The sequence below is a fragment of the Perissodus microlepis genome, chromosome 22 (genome assembly GCF_051167445.1).
Source record: "Perissodus microlepis isolate ML-2025 ecotype Zambia chromosome 22, ASM5116744v1, whole genome shotgun sequence".
In the NCBI taxonomy this organism is placed as follows: Eukaryota; Metazoa; Chordata; class Actinopteri; order Cichliformes; family Cichlidae; genus Perissodus; species Perissodus microlepis.
Window position 1 is genome coordinate 17,447,432 of NC_140481.1, and position 18,822 is coordinate 17,466,253.

The 18,822-nt window shown below is 41.5% G+C and overlaps 2 protein-coding genes across 2 annotated transcripts in view; one reads left to right on the forward strand and one right to left on the reverse strand.

Annotated features, from left to right (window-relative positions):
* ptdss1b (phosphatidylserine synthase 1b) overlaps positions 1-18,822 on the reverse strand; it is a 29,072-nt gene that overhangs the window by 4,804 nt on the left and 5,446 nt on the right. Inside the window, exons 8-11 of the mRNA XM_084919915.1 lie at positions 18,196-18,308; positions 17,965-18,030; positions 16,980-17,079; positions 16,708-16,767 (exon numbers count right to left, since the gene is read on the reverse strand). Coding sequence (XP_084776041.1) covers positions 16,708-16,767; positions 16,980-17,079; positions 17,965-18,030; positions 18,196-18,308 — 339 coding nt within the window. The remainder of the gene's footprint in view (positions 1-16,707; positions 16,768-16,979; positions 17,080-17,964; positions 18,031-18,195; positions 18,309-18,822) is intronic.
* Positions 6,788-8,311, forward strand: LOC146362880 (uncharacterized). The gene has a single exon (XM_084920099.1). The coding sequence runs from the start codon at positions 6,998-7,000 to the stop codon at positions 8,309-8,311; it is 1,314 nt and encodes a 437-aa protein (XP_084776225.1). The 5' UTR covers positions 6,788-6,997.

Genomic DNA, 18,822 nt, shown 5'->3' on the forward strand with positions numbered 1-18,822 from the left:
CATGTTAATATTCACCGCTTTTGAGGTGTCCACAATGAACCTGTGAAAATCAGTACAACAAAGTGAAAGACATGACATTTCCTGTTGCCACTAGGTGGCGCTCTGCTTACTCCTGACAATGGGCACATCAATCTGTTCAGGGCGGGTCTGACATCATGCCTGTAAAGTCTGGTACTGATCAGACTGGATTTCATTGAGTTATACTAATTTGTTTCTTTATGGCGAGACATCAAAGTTCGCCATGCTGCTGGGGTCACACCCTTTCGCGAAAAGTCACAGTTTTCACTGTAACCCAAGGCCAACTCCTTAAGGCTTTCCTGGAGAAATTTGAGGCTGCAGATGTCACCCATCACAATACTGTACCCCAAAGTGTAAAACATGACATTTCCTGTTCCCACTAGGTGGCGCTGTCCCTGATGTCAAATATGGCAGTTGAAATGTGTTCAGGGGTGGAGCCTTATCATATGTGTGCTCTTTGGTCCAGCTCGGACAATGTATGACAGAATGAGAGGCAATAAGATTTTCATGGCGAGTCATTGAAATTCGCCGCGGCGCCACGGCGTCACCGTATTGTGAAAACTCAAAAGCTCCGCAATTTAACATGGCCCAGGTGTGTAGTTGGCACTGTCCAAATTTGAAGTTTATAGGACCAAATCCCACGGAGGAGTTCGTTAAAGTACAAGGCATGGAAACGGTAAAATCAGAGCCAAAATGTCACCTTCAATCCAAAATGGCGGACTTCCTGTTGGGTTTAGGACATGGCCATAATAGACTTTTTTGTTCGACTCTGAACGTTATATATGTGTACCGACTTTCAAACATGTAGGTCATACCCATACCGGGGGCTCGCGTTTTTCATTTTTCTAGGTGGCGCTACTGAGCCAATTTTCCCTGGCCATGTCTGAGAACATTAAAATACGTAAATTTTCACCAGACCTGACGCGTGTGCAAAATTTCATGAGTTTTTGAGCATGTTTAGGCCCTCAAAAGGCCGATTCATTTGCCGAAATAATAATAATAATAATAATTAAAGCTGCAAGCAGCGTTATGAGGGCCCTCGCACCCCGGCGCGTCAAGCCACGCCCAACACCTGAAACCAGCACGTCCGATCTGATGTCACATTGATGGAATTCATGCATTTAACCACCAGCTAACATTTCATCTCGTTCAATCATGATTAGTTAGTCGTCCCACTAGGTGGCGCTCTAACCATTAATGACAAATGGCATAACAAACATTTCCGAGCTTGAGTCTCATCACGCCTATGACCTTTGGGAGAGATTGAACATTGTGTTTTTGAGTGACAGCAGATTACTGCTTTTTGGCGAGTGACTGACACCACGTGCCGCCATGACCACCTCGTTGCCCTGAACGTAAAAAGCTTCGCAATTTAACATCACAAAGGTCTTCAGATTCCACACAGAGGAAATCGCGTCAATCTGATTAAATCCCTTGGAGGAGTTCGTCAAAGTATGGTGCCTGAAAAGAGGGGAAAATGTCGCCAAAATTACACATTCATTTTAAAATGGCTGACTTCTTGTTGGATTTGGGATATTGCTCCAAGAGACTTTTTTGTACATCTTGGTATCTCCTATAAGCTTACCAGGTTTCAGACTCATAGATAAAACACAGAGCAGGGGCTGATGTTTTGAAATATTGTAGGGGGCGCTGTGGAGCCATTTTGCGCTATTCAAGGAAAATGGTTACATAACAACAAAGACTTCATCACATTGGAGGTGTGCGCCAAATTTCAAGCCTATATAAACTTTCCAAGCCCCTCAAAAGCCACTTCATCTTTCATGGTGAACTGCGCTGCCACCAGGGTGCGCTGTTCAGTTTAAAGTCACAATTTTCGCACTGAAGCATCACGAGGGACCCATGTTAATATTCACCGCTTTTGAGGTGTCCACGATGAACCTGTGAAAATCAGTACAACAAAGTGAAAGACATGACATTCCCTGTTGCCACTAGGTGGCGCTCTGCATATTCCTGACAATGGGCACATCAATCTGTTCAGGGCGGGTCTGACATCATACCTGTAAAGTCTCGTACTGATCAGACTGGATTTCATTGAGTTATACTAATTTGTTTCTCCATGGCGAGACATAAATGTTCGCCATGCTGCTGGGGTCACACCCTTTCGCGAAAACTCACAGTTTTCACTGTAACCCAAGACCAACTCCTTAAGGCTTTCCTGGAGAAATTTGAGGCTGCAGATGTCACCCATCACAATACTGTATCCCAAAGTGTAAAACATGACATTTCCTGTTCCCACTAGGTGGCGCTGGCCCTTATGTCAAATATGGCAGTTGAAATATGTTCAGGGGTGGAGCCTTATCATATGTGTGCTCTTTGGTCCAGATCAGACAATGTATGACAGAATGAGAGGCAATAAGATTTTCATGGCGAGTCATCGAAATTCGCCGTGGCGCCACGGCCTCACCGTATTGTGAAAACTCAAAAGCTCCGCAATTTAACATGGCCCAGGTGTGTAGTTGACACTGACCAAAGATGAAGCTTGTATGATCAAATCCCAAGGAGGAGTTCGAAAAAGTTCGAGGCATGGAAATGGTAAAATCAGAGCCAAAATGTCACCTTCAATCCAAAATGGCGGACTTCCTGTTGGGTTTAGGACATGGCCATAATAGACTTTTTTGTTCGACTCTGAACGTTATATATGTGTACCGACTTTCAAACATGTAGGTCATACCCATACCGGGGGCTCGCGTTTTTCATTTTTCTAGGTGGCGCTACTGAGCCAATTTTCCCTGGCCATGTCTGAGAACATTAAAATACGTAAATTTTCACCAGACCTGACGCGTGTGCAAAATTTCATGAGTTTTTGAGCATGTTTAGGCCCTCAAAAGGCCGATTCATTTGCCGAAATAATAATAATAATAATAATAATAATAATAATAATAATAAACAGAGCAGATACAATAGGGCCTTCGCACTGTCAGTGCTCGGGCCCTAATAATAATAATAATTAAAGCTGCAAGCAGCGTTATAAGGGCCCTCGCACCCCGGCGCGTCGAGCCACGCCCAACACCTAAAACCGGCACGTCCGATCTGATGTCACATTGATGGAATTCATGCCTTTAACCACCAGCTAACATTTCATCTCATTCACTCATGATTATAGTCGCCCCACTAGGTGGCGCTCTAACCATTACTGACAAATGGCATAACAAACATTTCCGAGCTTGAGTCTCATCACGCCTATGACCTTTGGGAGAGATTGAACATTGTGTTTTTGAGTGACAGCAGATTACTGCTTTTTGGCGAGTGATTGAAACTCCACGTGCCGCCATGACCACGCTGTTTCCCTGAACGTAAAAAGCTTCGCAATTTAACATCACAAAGGTCTTTAGATGCCACATACAGGAGATCGCATCAATCTGATGAAATCCCTTGGAGGAGTTCGTCAAAGTACGGTGCCTGAAAAGAGGGGAAAATGTCGCCAAAATTACACATTAATTTTAAAATGGCTGACTTCCTGTTGGATTTGGGATATTGCTCCAAGAGACTTTTTTGTACATCTTGATATCTCCTATAAGCTTACCAGGTTTCAGACTCATAGATAAAACACAGAGCAGGGGCTGTGGTTTTGAAATTTTGTAGGGGGCGCTGTGGAGCCATTTTGCGCTATTCAAGGAAAATGGTTACATAACAACAAAGCGTTCATCACATTGGAGGTGTGGGCCAAATTTAAAGCCTATATAAACTTTCCAAGCCCCTCAAAAGCCACTTCATTTTTCATGGTCAACCGCCTTCCCACCAGGGTGCGCCGTTCAGTTTAAAGTCACAATTTTCGCACTGAAGCATCATTAGGGACTGATCGTGATATTCACCGCTTTTGAGATGGCCACGATGAACCTGTGAAAATCAGTACAACAAAGTGAAAGCCATGACATTTCCTGTTGCCACTAGGTGGCGCTCTGCGTATTCCCGACAATGGGCACATCAATCTGTTCAGGGCGGGTCTGACATCATGCCTGTAAAGTCTGGTTCTGATCAGCTTGGATTTCATTGAGTTATACTAATTTGTTTCTCCATGGCGAGACATCAAAGTTCGCCATGCTGCTGGGGTCACACCCTTTCGCGAAAAGTCACAGTTTTCACTGTAACCCAAGACCAACTCCTTAAGGCTTTCCTGGAGAAATTTGAGGCTGCAGATGTCACCCATCACAATACTGTACCCCAAAGTGTAAAACATGACATTTCCTGTTCCCACTAGGTGGCGCTGTCCCTGATGTCAAATATGGCAGTTGAAATGTGTTCAGGGGTGGAGCCTTATCATATGTGTGCTCTTTGGTCCAGCTCGGACAATGTATGACAGAATGAGAGGCAATAAGTTTTTCATGGCGAGTCATTGAAATTCGCCGCGGCGCCACGGCGTCACCGTATTGTGAAAACTCAAAAGCTCCGCAATTTAACATGGCCCAGGTGTGTAGTTGGCACTGTCCAAATTTGAAGTTTATAGGACCAAATCCCAAGGAGGAGTTCGTTAAAGTACAAGGCATGGAAACGGTAAAATCAGAGCCAAAATGTCACCTTCAATCCAAAATGGCGGACTTCCTGTTGGGTTTAGGACATGGCCATAATAGACTTTTTTGTTCGACTCTGAACGTTATATATGTGTACCGACTTTCAAACATGTAGGTCATACCCATACCGGGGGCTCGCGTTTTTCATTTTTCTAGGTGGCGCTACTGAGCCAATTTTCCCTGGCCATGTCTGAGAACATTAAAATACGTAAATTTTCACCAGACCTGATGCGTGTGCAAAATTTCATGAGTTTTTGAGCATGTTTAGGCCCTCAAAAGGCCGATTCATTTGCCGAAATAATAATAATAATAATAATAATAATAATAATAATAATAATAATAATAATAATAATAATAATAATAATAATAATAATAAACAGAGCAGATACAATAGGGCCTTCGCACTGTCAGTGCTCGGGCCCTAATAATAATAATAATAATAATAAACAGAGCAGATACAATAGGGCCTTCGCACTGTCAGTGCTCGGGCCCTAATAATAATAATAAACAGAGCAGATACAATAGGGCCTTCGCACTTTCAGTGCTCGGGCCCTAATAAACATTTCAAACTATTTACAGAACAATCAGCTGTTCTGCATCAAATCTGATGCCACACAAATTATTTGTGCCACTCCAAAAAATAATTTCTGTCCATTATGAGATAAAGAAGAACAACAGCCTGATCCCTGCCTGACAACAGGAGATGTATCACTCCTGTAACACCTGTAACATTCAGCAGTCGCCTCATTGTTCTGACACACACAACAAAACGATTGACTACACCAGCAGTCCCCAACCCCCGGGCCTCGGACCGGTACCGGTCTGTGAGTCGTTTGGTACCGGGCCGCGAGAGTTGAGGCTCAGGGGTGAAATGTATAGTTTTCAGGGTTTTTATCGGTTTTCAGCGTTATTTTGTTATCGTTTTTATCGTTTACTCGGTTTTCCTTGGTCTTTTCACATGTGTTATGAATAAATTTTCTTTTTTTCGGTACCGGTACTAGTTTTATTTTGTTGTATTTATCCGCGACACCTTAAAGGCCGGTCCATGAAAATATTGTCGGGCATAAACCGGTCCGTGGCGCAAAAAAGGTTGGGGACCGCTGGACTACACTACACACTAACTACACAAGATTTGTACTAAACGTCGCAAATCTCTCACATCTCAAAACACCGCCGTCACTCCTAAAACTTCCCCCTCCCTAAACCACTAAATGCCATGTTGCCATATCATTTTTTGATTGGTCGACATGGTACATTTTTCGACCAATAGGAAAGACTGGGGTTTTTGGTTTTCTTTTTGCTCACAGGCGGAGAGAGCTTTCCAGCGTTTTCCTTATAAAACGACGTTTTTACAGTTTCTTCCCGCAATAAATATAAAAACCAAACATTGCATATATTCTTTTTATCATAACTCTGGTTTTACGTGGCCTATCAACACAATTTAAAAACTGGTATAAAGTCCACACTTTTCCCGTTAATTCTTCCGTCTGTCCTGCTCACATCTCCAATGGTTGTACACGTTGTCATTAACGTGGCTTCACTCCACATCAGCCGCTTTGCTCGCTAAAACACCGGTGTCGGCACATAAGGACGCTGTCATAGCCTGTCAGCAACGTTGATTAGCTGCGTATATACGAATGTGAATCGCATTCTTGGCTGGACTATGGGATAAGGTGACATCGTTCTGATCCCATACAGGAGCAGCCAGTCACTTACTGACTAACACTGCAAAACAGAATTGTTAATGTATTTACTTTAATTTCAATTCAGGTTCGATTTTTTTTGTGCGCAGAGATCGTGCCAGCAGTGCGCAATTGCGCACGCGCGCAGCTTAGAGGGAACATTGCTCACCAGTGTTAGCTTCATTTTGACACCAAGACTTTGTAATTGCAGAGAACTACATTTATTTTGGTCATTTCCTTTTCGAGCAGGAAGCTCACCCTTCTTGTTATACCCTTTAGATGAATACAGAGGTTTTAATTAAATACATATTCTTTAAATAATGTTCCCTTTTATAAAAAGTAGGATAATTAAAAAAAACAAAACATTTATTATAGCTCTGTCACGTAGAAAAAAACTGTCTTTTTTTCTGTGGTCTGTTATATAACATTAGGGGTGTTCGTGGCAATTAACTTTTTAATCGACTAAGCGGGTCAAGTAAGAAACACTTAAATATTAAGTTAAATTTGAAAACTGTTTAAATTTGAAAACTGTTTAAAAAAAAAAAAAAATCTCCCCATTCGACATTCCAAAATGTCATGTGACAATCTGATTGGCTTAGGAGTGATGATGTCACAAGGATCTTTGATCCTTTGAAGTTTTTCCTTAAGTAGGGGTGAGAAACAGAAATTTTTAGTTCGTTTCTTCGCAGCCTTTGTGTTAGCAGCTTTCAAACGTTCACTACAGAAAAATTTGGAAACCTCTCAGAGTCATCGGATACAAACGCCAACATGTATCCAAGATTACGGCAACCGAGACAAAAAGATTTCGCCGCCTCTCCTTCCACGCGTGGCCGGCCAATTTCTCCAAATGGCCTCTTCTCCATCCAAAAGGCATTACAGGAGAGTAGAAATGAAAACAACCATCTCCAGAACAAAATTCGACAAATTGAAGAAGAAAAACTTCACCTGGAGAAGAAGTGCTTACAAATGGAAGCACAAAACAAACACCTGGAAGAAACACTACAGCGCCAGCCCAACATCAACATTATTAATGAGGGCTGGGGGATCAAGTTTGCTCAAGCCAGAGAGCAGATTGTATTCCTCATCAAAGAAAATAAGCAAAAGAGCGCTGAAGTTAAAGAAATGTCCAAGCAGCTTCAAGGCAGGAAAGCGACGATTGATAAGATAGAGTGGGATCTGCAATACATGGACCAAAACAATCGCCTGCTCCAAAGAAAGCTTGATGAAGCTGAAGAAAAAAATAAAGAAGTCCTCCAACAGAAGGAACAACAGGACACAAAGCAAAAAGACCTGCAGCGCGAACTCCAAGGCATGCAGGAAAAGTACAGAATGGTGAAGGTAAGGTTGGATCAAACACTGCGCCAAAATGAAGACCTCCTTCAAGAGAAAGAGCAAAAGCAAGAAAGGCTGGCAGAAGAAAAGTGCATCATCAAGGACTTTGAGAGTAAAAATCAAAAGTTGCAAGAATTCTGTAATGAACTGAAGGTCAAAACAAGTGAGCTGGAGGGAGAAAAGGAAACACTGGAACAACGATGCTCACACATGCAGAAAAGGATCGATCAAATGGCGAAAAACAACTCAGAGCTCATTAAGGGGATATTGTTGGAATTCAACAACTTGAAGCGGGAAAACACAGAAATGCAGGCCCAAAAGCAAAAGCAAGATAAAACACATGAAGACCTGCAGTGTACGCTCCGCGATATCCAGAAAAGAAATGAGCAGCTAGAAGGCATGCACAAAGAAGATCAAGTGAGAAATGCAGACCTGCAGGAGGCAAAGCTGACACAGGAGGCAACATCCAAAGACCTCAAAGAAAAGCTTGAAGAAACACAAGCAACATTAGAACAGGTGGAACAAACATGCAAGAAACTTGAGAGGCAAAACACAGAAAACATCGATCAGTTGAGAACCCTCATCCTGGACAAAAAGGCGCTCGTGGAAAAGTCCATGAAAAAGAAGAAAAGATTCTTCAGCTTTTTCCGGAAGAGGGACAATACTGCTTCTTCAACTGATGTAGCCTCGTCTTGCTCCACCTCTGTTCACCCCCCCAACCAGTCCCGGCAGTTGACTGCCCCCTCCTGAGCCTGGTTCTGCCGGAGGTTTCTGCCCGTTTAAAGGCAGTTTTTCCTCCCCACTGTCGCCTAGCGCTTGCTCAGAGGGGATTGTTGGGGTTTTCGCTCCTCTACCTTGTTTCGTTATTTACTTGTTAACTTTTTGTTCTTAACTCATTTAACCTTGTTTCGTTATTTACTTGTTAACTTTTTGTTCTTAACTCATTTAACCTTGTTTTGCTATTTACTTGTTAACTTTTTGTTCTTAACTCATTTAACCTTGTTTTGCTATTTACTTGTTAACTTTTTGTTCTTAACTCATTTAACCTTGTTTTGCTATTTACTTGTTAACTTTTTGTTCTTAACTCATTTAACCTTGTTTTGTTATTTACTTGTTAACTTTTTGTTCTTACCTCATTTAACCTTGTTTTGTTATTTACTTGCTTGTTTAACTTTTTTTTCAACTTATCTAACAAAATAAAACAGTTGAATTTATCCTTTGAGTATTGTTCATCTAATCTTTACAGAGTTTTTCCAAAACACTTTCAAACATTCAGATCTGTCTTTCATTTTCTTCTTGAAACCTCATGAACGGTGAACTAAAAACTCTGGAACATGGTTTGAAACACTGAAATTGTTTCAGCTGAAACTGGCAAAGTCATACGTGCGTGTGTGAGTGTCACAGGTGATATGGTGTCACTAGTCCGGTCATCATGTTCAGGCTCATTCACTCCAGAATCATTTAGGCCAAATCTTTAAAACGGTGTCATTGCACACACATTTCAATCACACAAATGCAGGATTAATTATTTGCAGTATTTTATCTGATTTATTATGAGAATAGCATGCCTGATCATTTGTACCCACAACATCAAAAATGGGGGCAAAAGGGAGGAGATCACGTTTAATCGATTATAACACGAGGTCAGAAATATAAGTGCTGACATGAGTAGTGTCCAGTGTTGGGTAAGTTACTTTAAATTAGTAACTTAGTTACATTACTAGTTACTTCTATCAAAAGTAACTCAGTTACTTCAAGTTACTCGTTACTTTCAGAGTAACTAGTTACTAGGGAAAGTAACTTTGGTTTTACTCAGAATTCTCTTGTTAATGTGTTGCTTCCGTAACTGGATACCCAGCAAGATTACCAGTCTTCTAACTTGCTTACTTGCCACAAGTGCACTGTGCCACCTACCAATAGAAAGGAAAAAATAATGTGCACATTTCCACGAGAGAAATCCCACACCTGATTCCATCCTAGCCTGCTTTTTACATCCAACACAAAAACTGCAGTCGTGGTGCTTTCGATTGTACTCAGAACTCGGAAATTCTGCCTTCTGAATAGGAAGATGTAGGTAACACCAGACTGAAGATGAGCTGCATACAGAGCTGGACTGGGACAAAAAAATCGTCCCGGGCATTTTAACTAGAGACCGGCCCACCATTACAGGAAAAATCATAAAGCCTTTGAATGAAAACAAACGCTGTTGTGACAGTGATGTACACTGTTCTGATGGTATATATGTATCAATCTATCAATTGTTTGTTGCAAGACTCAGATAATTATTTTTTTTAAAAGTGAGACATTTGAAATGAGAAAAAGAAAGTATTTCCTTGTGCCCCCCTCTCCCTGTTAATGCCCTACCTGCCCCCCTGGCAACACTTTGCTAGACCCGCCCCTGCACAGTTACCAGCTGTCAGCTACTTAAAAAAGGATCCTGGTGTTATTTGTCTCTCAGAAACAGTTCATCACTTCCCTTCAACTCATTCATGTTAACTAAAAGGTAAACCTGTTTCTCCATCACAGCTCTGATGATTCAGTAAGGACATCTCCTGGTTTCATCTTCATGTTTCCCTCTCATCACATAACCAAACCGATATCATGACCAGCAGGTTTACAGCTGTGGCTCCAGCAAACATCAGCTGATAGTAGAAATTAATATTAAATAAATTCTAACAACAGCTGATCAAGCTTAAAAGTGCTGCTGTTGTTTAGCGCGACATCCGCTGGTTTCCTCTTTCTGGCGCAAAGTGGGCGATAAATAAACAAGAGAGAAAAGCAGATCAGCTGATCATTGATCAGTTTCATGATTGAAGTAGAAACAGGAGCGGGAGGGTGAGAGGATGAGAGAAGAAGAGGCAGCTGTGCAGCAAAGACACAGAATAACTCCAGCTTTGTGTCTTTTTCATTGTAGCTGAAGTCCGGGACAAACTGTTCCTTTTCACCTCAATACGAAACGCGTAATATTTTCTCTGAATACGAGACGATTCCGTTTTTTACGGGATGGTTGGCAACTCTAATAATTAACCTTATGAACAAAATAAAGTTCAACATCAGTAACCAAAGCAGACGTGACGCCAGACCACCAACCTCTGACTCTCTCCCCCACCGATGTAGGAGCGGTGCTGAGCAGGATCAATGTCCACAAGGCTGCAGGTCCCGATGGCATCCCCGGGCGTGTTCTCAGAGCGTGTCCTGGGGAGCTTGCATGAGTGCTCACAGACATATTCAATCTGTCCTTGGCCCACGCTGTGGTACCGGCCTGCTTCAAATCCACCTCCATCGTCCCGATACCCAAAAACTCCAACCCATCTAGCCTCAATGACTACCGCCCAGTAGCACTCACCCCCATCATCACTAAGTGTTTAGAGCAGCTGGTCCTAGCACACTTCAAATCCTGTCTCCCCCCCACCCTGGACCCCCACCAATTCGCATACCGCCAGAACAGGAGCACAGAGGATGCAGTCTCCATCGCACTGCACTCTGTCCTCTCACACCTGGACAACAACACCACCTACGCCAGAATGCTGTTTATAGACTTCAGTTCAGCATTCAATACAACCCTCCCCTCACAACTCATCAGGAAACTGACAGACCTGGGCATCAGTTCCCTCATGTGCAAATGGTTACTGGACTTCCTGACCAACCGCCCCCAACATGTCCGGCTGGATAACCGCTGCTCATCTACAATCACAATGAACACCGGTGTACCACAAGGCTGTGTGATGAGCCCTTTCCTCTACTCCCTCTTCACCCACGACTGCAGACCTGCTGATGGTTCCAACACCATCATTAAGTTTGCAGATGACACCACGGTGATTGGCCTCATCAGTGACAACGATGAGGCCGCCTACAGGGAGGAGGTGGATCGTCTGGCTGAGTGGTGCGACAGAAACAACCTGCTGCTTAACACCGAGAAGACCAAGGAGCTCATCGTGGACTACAGGAGGAATGCTGACCCACATCCACCCATCCACATTAAGGGGACGGCTGTGGAGCGTGTGAGCAGCTTCAAGTTCCTGGGAGTCCACATCTCCGAGGATCTCACCTGGACGACCAACTGCTCCAAGCTGGTCAAGAAGGCTCACCAGCGCCTCTTCTTCTTGAGGACTCTGAGGAAGAACCACCTGTCCTCAGACATCCTGGTGAACTTCTATCATTGCACCATCGAGAGCATCCTGACCAACTGTATAACAGTCTGGTACGGGAACTGTTCTGCCTCGGACCGGAAGGCGTTGCAGAGGGTCATGAAAACTGCCCAGCGCATCGCCGGAGCACCACTCCCTGCCATAAAGGACATCTACAGGAAGCGGTGTCTGAAAAGGGCTGGGAAAATCATCAAAGACCCCAGTCACCCATCACATGGACTCTTCACCCTCCTGCCCTCTGGGAGGCGCTACAGGAGCCGCCGGACTAAGACCACCAGGTACCGGAACAGCTTCTTCCCCACAGCTGTCAGACTCCTGAACTCTGCCTCCTGACATCTGACCCACGTTAACACATGGACTGGACATACACACACCACAACCACCTACACACACACACACAATGGACAACTGTACCCTCAAACACACAATAATAACATGGACTGAACCACCACTCACAACCACTAGCACTTTATATAGCCTCTGTAGGAATTATATCTCACTTATCTTAACTGCACTACTGTATAGCTCTGTGTAAATAATCATTCTGTACATTCGATAATTTTTAATCCTACAACTGTTTACAACTTGCATAGTTCCCATTTCTGTATAGCTGTATATCTCAGATTTCTGTAAAGTTATTTATTTCATATTCTGTATAGTTTTTCATATTTATATCCTGTTCATATCCTGTACATAGCTTGTACTCACTACAGCCTGTACATACTTATAGTTATAGAATATTCACAACATACCTCATACCGTGTACATTATAACATACCATAATAGACCCATTTCTGTAATATACTTACATATCTATATTATTGCTAATATATATTGTAATATATCTATATCACTAAAGCACTTCTGGATGGATGCAAACTGCATTTCGTTGCCCTGTGCATGTGCATGTGCAATGACAATAAAGTTGAATTCTATTCTATTCTATTCTAACATAGCACCCACCCAGCTGTATAGAAACTCCGTCATACTAGCTAGCACGCAGTACGAAAAAGTCAGCATAACGAAAATAAACTCCACCTAAACTTGGTTCATATCTGACCCAGATGGACTGCAGGTTATAACTTCTTACCTGAAGTTCAGTTCACCTGACACTCTCGGACCGGTGGCCGCTTCGGGTCTCTCCTCTTGACTCCCTTTTCCTTCATGCACCTGCTGGCTTCCACCACTTGCTAATGTTATTGAATCTGTGGAAGCTCCGCGATAGCCACCACACGAAGTAACGAATAACGAGCCTATCTAAATCCCAGTAACGAGTAACGCGTTCCCGGTTTTGGCATAATAACTAGTTACCGTGTTCGTTACCACAATAATAACGTAGTTACTGTAACGCGTTACTTAATAACGCGTTAGTCCCAACACTGGTAGTGTCCACAGAAACCTCTGAATCTCAGCTAAAAGCTCATGTAAACCATGTCTACAAACACCAAACAAAGCAAAGACACCAGACAGTTAAAAGAGCAGTTACGTCACCATGAATCTGTGGACAGGTAATATCCATATCTTGATTTATGATTTTCTGGAGTTAAATGGGAACCAAAGCATATTTTCAAAGGTGTTATATGCTATAAAATACTTTTAAAAATTAGGTGAGGGAAATAAAAAATCTATTTTTCTATGTTTGAGTCACAGTAACTTTGACACAGTAACATCTGCAGTAATATTTACAGCTCTGATGACATCTCACCAGCAATGTTCCTTCTAATTTTTCACGTGTCTGAGCGAACACACAAACTCCCTGAGCGGACACTTGGACCACTGTGAGCAACAGCAGACGTGTGCACTGTGGTCACGCCAGCATCAAATCCATCCAAGTTACATGGTTTATTAAAATAATCAAATTACAGCGTTTACATTTATGTTAGACTACTTTTAATTAACTGCTTTAGCCCACTTACAATGAAAATTTAAAAAAATCTTGTTCATGACCTGTGTAGGATGTTAACACTATTGGAAGTAAAAATAACTTGAACTCCAATTTTGAAAACACAACTTTCTTTCTTTTTCTTTTTTTATAAAGCTCTGACTTGTATTATGAGTCTGTGGTCTGGGAGAGAGTCCTGTAGCTCTCTGTCTGCAAAATACAGTAAATAATGACCAATGCTGGGCAATTACTTATATAGTTACTTCTTCAAAAAAGTTACTGAGTTTTGCAAACAAAGTTTTTTGCAGCTGTTTACCTAAAAATGCAGCCAAGGCGTTTTTTAAAAAAAAAATAAAAATAAATTAAAGCTGCAAGCAGCGTTATGAGGGCCCTCGCACCCCGGCGCCTCGAGCCACGCCCAACACCCAAAACCAGCACGTCCGATCTGATGTGACGTTGATGGAATTCTTGCATTTAACCACCAGCTAACATTTCATCTTATTCTACCATGATTATAGTCGTCCCACTAGGTGGCACTCTAACCATTACTGACAAATGGCATAACAAACATTTCTGAGCTCGAGTCTCATCACACCTGCGACCTTTGGGAGAGATTGGACATTGTGTTTTTTAGTGACAGCAGATTATTGCTTTTTGCGAGTGATTGAAACTCCACGTGGCGCCATGACCACCCCGTTTCCCTTAACGTAAAAAGCTTCGCAATTTAACATCACAAAGGTCTTTAGATTCTACACACTGGAGAATGGTTCAATATGATGAAATCCCTTGGAGGAGTTCGTCAAAGTATGAGGCCTGAAAAGAGGGGAAAATGTGGCCAAAATTACACATTAATTTTAAAATGGCTGACTTCCTGTTGGATTTGGGATATTGCTCCAAAAGACTTTTTTGTACATCTTGATATCTTCCATAAGCTTACCAGGTTTCAGACTCATAGATGAAACACAGAGCAGGGGCTGATGTTTTGAAATTTTGTAGGGGGCGCTGTGGAGCCATTTTACATTATTCAAGGAAAATGATCACATAACAACAAAGCCTTCATCACATTGGAGGTGTGGGCCAAATTTCAAGACTTTTTAAACTTTCCAAGCCCCTCAAAAGCCACTTCATTTTTCATGGTGAACTGCGTTACCACCAGGGTGCGCCGTTCAGTTTAAAGTCACAATTTTCACACTGAAGCATCATGAGGGACTCATGTTAATATTCACCGCTTTTGAGGTGGCCACAATGAACCTGTGAAAATCAGTACAGCAAAATGAAAGACATGACATTTCCTGTTGCCACTAGGTGACGCTCTGCGTATTCCGGACAATGGGCACGTCAATCTGTTCAGGGCGGGACTGAAATCATGCCTGTAAAGTTTCGTACTGATCAGACTGGATTTCATTGAGTTATACTAATTTGTTTCTTCATGGCGTGACATCAAAGTTCGCCATGCTTTCGGGGTCGCACCCTTTCGCGAAAAGTCACAGTTTTCACTGTAACCCAAGACCAACTCCTTAAGGCTTTCCTGGAGAAATTTGAGGCTGCAGATGTCACCCATCACAATACTGTACCCCAAAGTGTAAAACATGACATTTCCTGTTCCCACTAGGTGGCGCTGTCCTTAATGTCAAATATGGCAGTTGAAATTTGTTCAGGGGTGGAGCCTTATCATATGTGTGCTCTTTGGTCCAGATCGGACAATGTATGACAGAATGAGAGGCAATAAGATTTTCATGGCGAGTCATCATAATTCGCCGTGGCGCCACGGCCTCACCGTATCACGAAAACTCAAAAGCTCCGCAATTTAACATGGCCCAGGTGTGTAGTTGACACTGACCAAAGATGAAGCTTATACGACCAAATCCCAAGGAGGAGTTCGAAAAAGTTCGAGGCATGGAAATTGCAAAATTAGAGCCAAAATGTCACCTTCACTTCCAAATTGCGGACTTCCTGTTGGGTTTGCGTCAATGGGCCCACAGACTTTTTTGTTCGTCTTGGCATGATACACATGTGTGCCAGATTTCATACATTTAGCTCAAACGATGTGTTCGTAGGGCTGCATTTAACAAGGCATAGGTAGCGCTCTAGAGCCATTTCCCAGTGCTCATATGTAAAACCATTAAAATACTAAATTTTTCACCAGACCTGGCATGTGTGCAAAATTTCATGAGTTTTTGAGCATGTTAAAGCCCTCAAAAAGGCAATTCATTTCAATGAAAAATAAATAAATAAATTATATATATATATATATATATATATATATATATATATATATATATATATATATATATATATATATATATATATATATATATATATATATATATATATAAAAATAATAATAATAATAATAATAATAATAATAAACAGAGCAGATACAATAGGGCCTTCGCACTTTTAGTGCTCGGGCCCTAATAATCAGGAAGTGCTTTTCACTGATTCTTTTTTCTTTTTTTAAACATCATGGTTTCCATGTGATAAAGATCCTCTGCTGGGTAAATACATCTAATATGTGCAGCTTGTTAAGCCGTAGCTTACTAACACCACCGAATGTGCAGCTAAAAAGTTGAAGCAGTGCATTTTTACTGGGATTTGCAGTTGGCGATGGAGGAAAAAATTAATATAAATGTTTTTATATTGGGTTCTGATGCTTACACAGCAGCACTGAGATTCACTCAGTATTAAAATAAACTTGATGTATTGACGAGAGTCAAATTTTAAAGCTATTTAACTTTGTGTTATTTATATGTTGTTGTCATTTATATATACTGTTTAATCATCATCATCATCATCGGAAAATAATCTCTGACTGGAGTAGCTGGCACTCAAAGAGATCACTTTGTGCAGAAGAAGCGTCATGTGAAACATTAAACGGCCCTTTTTATGTAAATGTGCACATAACCTTGAAGCAGAAAGCCCGGCTTAACAGAAAGGTTGATAACCACCACTGTGATACCTGCTGTGTGTGACTGGGATTTTAGGTTTTACCTCTTAAGCTTTCTTTGTAGTACATCCCTCTGTTCTATTCCACAGACGGAGGTTTCTACTATCACAAGCAAACCAAAACCTCTAGAAACATTTAAGTAAGCAAGCAGCCCAAGGCCCCATCTCACCTTCACTTTCTTTTGCTCATACCACACCATCCCATATAAGCACAGGAGCGTGATGAGTGCCTGGAAGGAAAAGTGTGCAAAAAATGAGTCTGCTTAAAGAAAAAAGAAAATATAAACTGCTACTCCTCACAGTTAATATTTTTGCAGCACATCAGATGCAAAGTCCTGCAACATCTACCTTATTAATCACTTATTTTCAATCTGTTTTAATAATCAATTACTGTAGGTGACACATATCGTTTAATTATAAATGCTCACTTGTCTTTTCTTACCAGACACAGCAGCCACAGGAGCACGTAGCGAATTTGTGTCTTGGAAAACAAGTCATGGCCAAATTTTACACAAGCAAGCGCCTCCAGGAAAGCGATGGCTCTTAAAGAGAAATACAGAATAAAACAGAAATGATGTGTTTGATTTGAATGATTCAAAAACAGACATCTGTATTCAACAATGGCCCCCTCTCTTGGCCATGCCTTTACACTGCGCTAAAATGCCTCTATTGATGCATGAGACTCTAAATGGATGTTGTCCATGTTACCGTTCCCACAGTATTAAGAAGCATAACTGATATTCATTCAGCACACTGTGCAGTGGGAAACTCTTTCACTTTTAAAGGTTACACTGCAGGGGTGAACCACAGACAAGAGAGCAGCATCAGCATTAAGTTGCTGACGGAGAGTGTGCCGGTCTCGTTGCTATAGTAACCGGAGCAGACTAAGGACATCAGCACCTTTGTGTCTGAGAGGACTACATGATGTTATGAATTTCAATTGACATGAAGCTACACTGTTATAAAAATGAATCCAAAAGGTTTAAATAAAGATTCAAACTGTAGTCTAATGCGACAGCTTGACACCCGTGCTTCGCGGCCTGATTTGATTATGGTTAAGCTGGCGCCAGTGGCAGGAAGTGTCCATTTTCTCTCTGGTTGAAAATGAGTGAAAGCTTTGTTTTATGTGCTGTTCAACAACAGATTTCAACCATAAACAGAATTAGATGAGTACTATGTGACACTTGACACTTGTTACAATGTTACTTTGAATTTGCTCTGTTAAAACTAGTGTGGTGACAGCTTCTGCAAAGCATGCAAATAACTAATAAAAAAGATTCAAGCCAATTTTACATAATGCCAAAGGAAACTGACAAGTTATGGCTCTAGCTACAATTTTTAATTTTTACATTTTTTAAAACATCATCTGAAGTTGCTCTTAGATAAAGAAAATGCTTAAATTTACAGTAAAAAAAAAAGATACTCACCCAAAAACCCAACACTGTGTGCCAACTCGCTTACACTGAGTATCTGTCAGGTAAGCATAATATTGTCTAAAAAACAAACAAACCCCAAAACCCAAAATCAGTAAGCAAACATTAACACAGCATCCTCACAGACGTGTATTTAGTAGGTACAACCTGAATAAGACCGCATAACATTGTAATTACCACTGCTCAAAGATTGATAAGTGATGTAAATTTGAGGTTTAATCATACCGTACAGTGGGTGCAGTGATGACTCCGATGAGGAGGATACGACACCAGCTGAGAGGGTGAGAGGCCTGGAAGACGAAGATGTGCTTGAGGAAGAATGTGTTCAGCTCTGTCAGCTGTGCAAAGAAAGATGTGTAAGACAAAGAGGATTTCACAGGAAGTGTTGTTTATGTACAGTGAGGGTATTACTGAACATATGATTCTTCAAATGAACAATATTCAACGGACACATTAGTGAATTGATCAATGACTGGCTATTTTGCAAGTACAACCCCGATTCCAAAAGACTTGGGAAGGTGTGTAAAATGCAATTATTTAATAAACCCATATTTAATTCCCCAAAAAACAAGGAAAATATATCAAACTAAGAAAATGGACCATTTTAAGAACAAGTTAAGTTTTTTTTATTTCTTTTATCTCAAAAATGTTTCTCCATGTGTACCACTGTGTACCATCCACTCTTCTTTTAACAACAGTCTGTAAACGTCAGTGAACCGAGGATGGCATTCCTATCTGATGTAGGATGCTCAACAGTCTTGGGTGTTCTTTGTTTAGTTTTTTTCTTTCTTGATGCTCCAAATGTCTTCAGTTTGTGAAAGGTCTGGACTGCAGGTAGACCAAAGCCAGGTT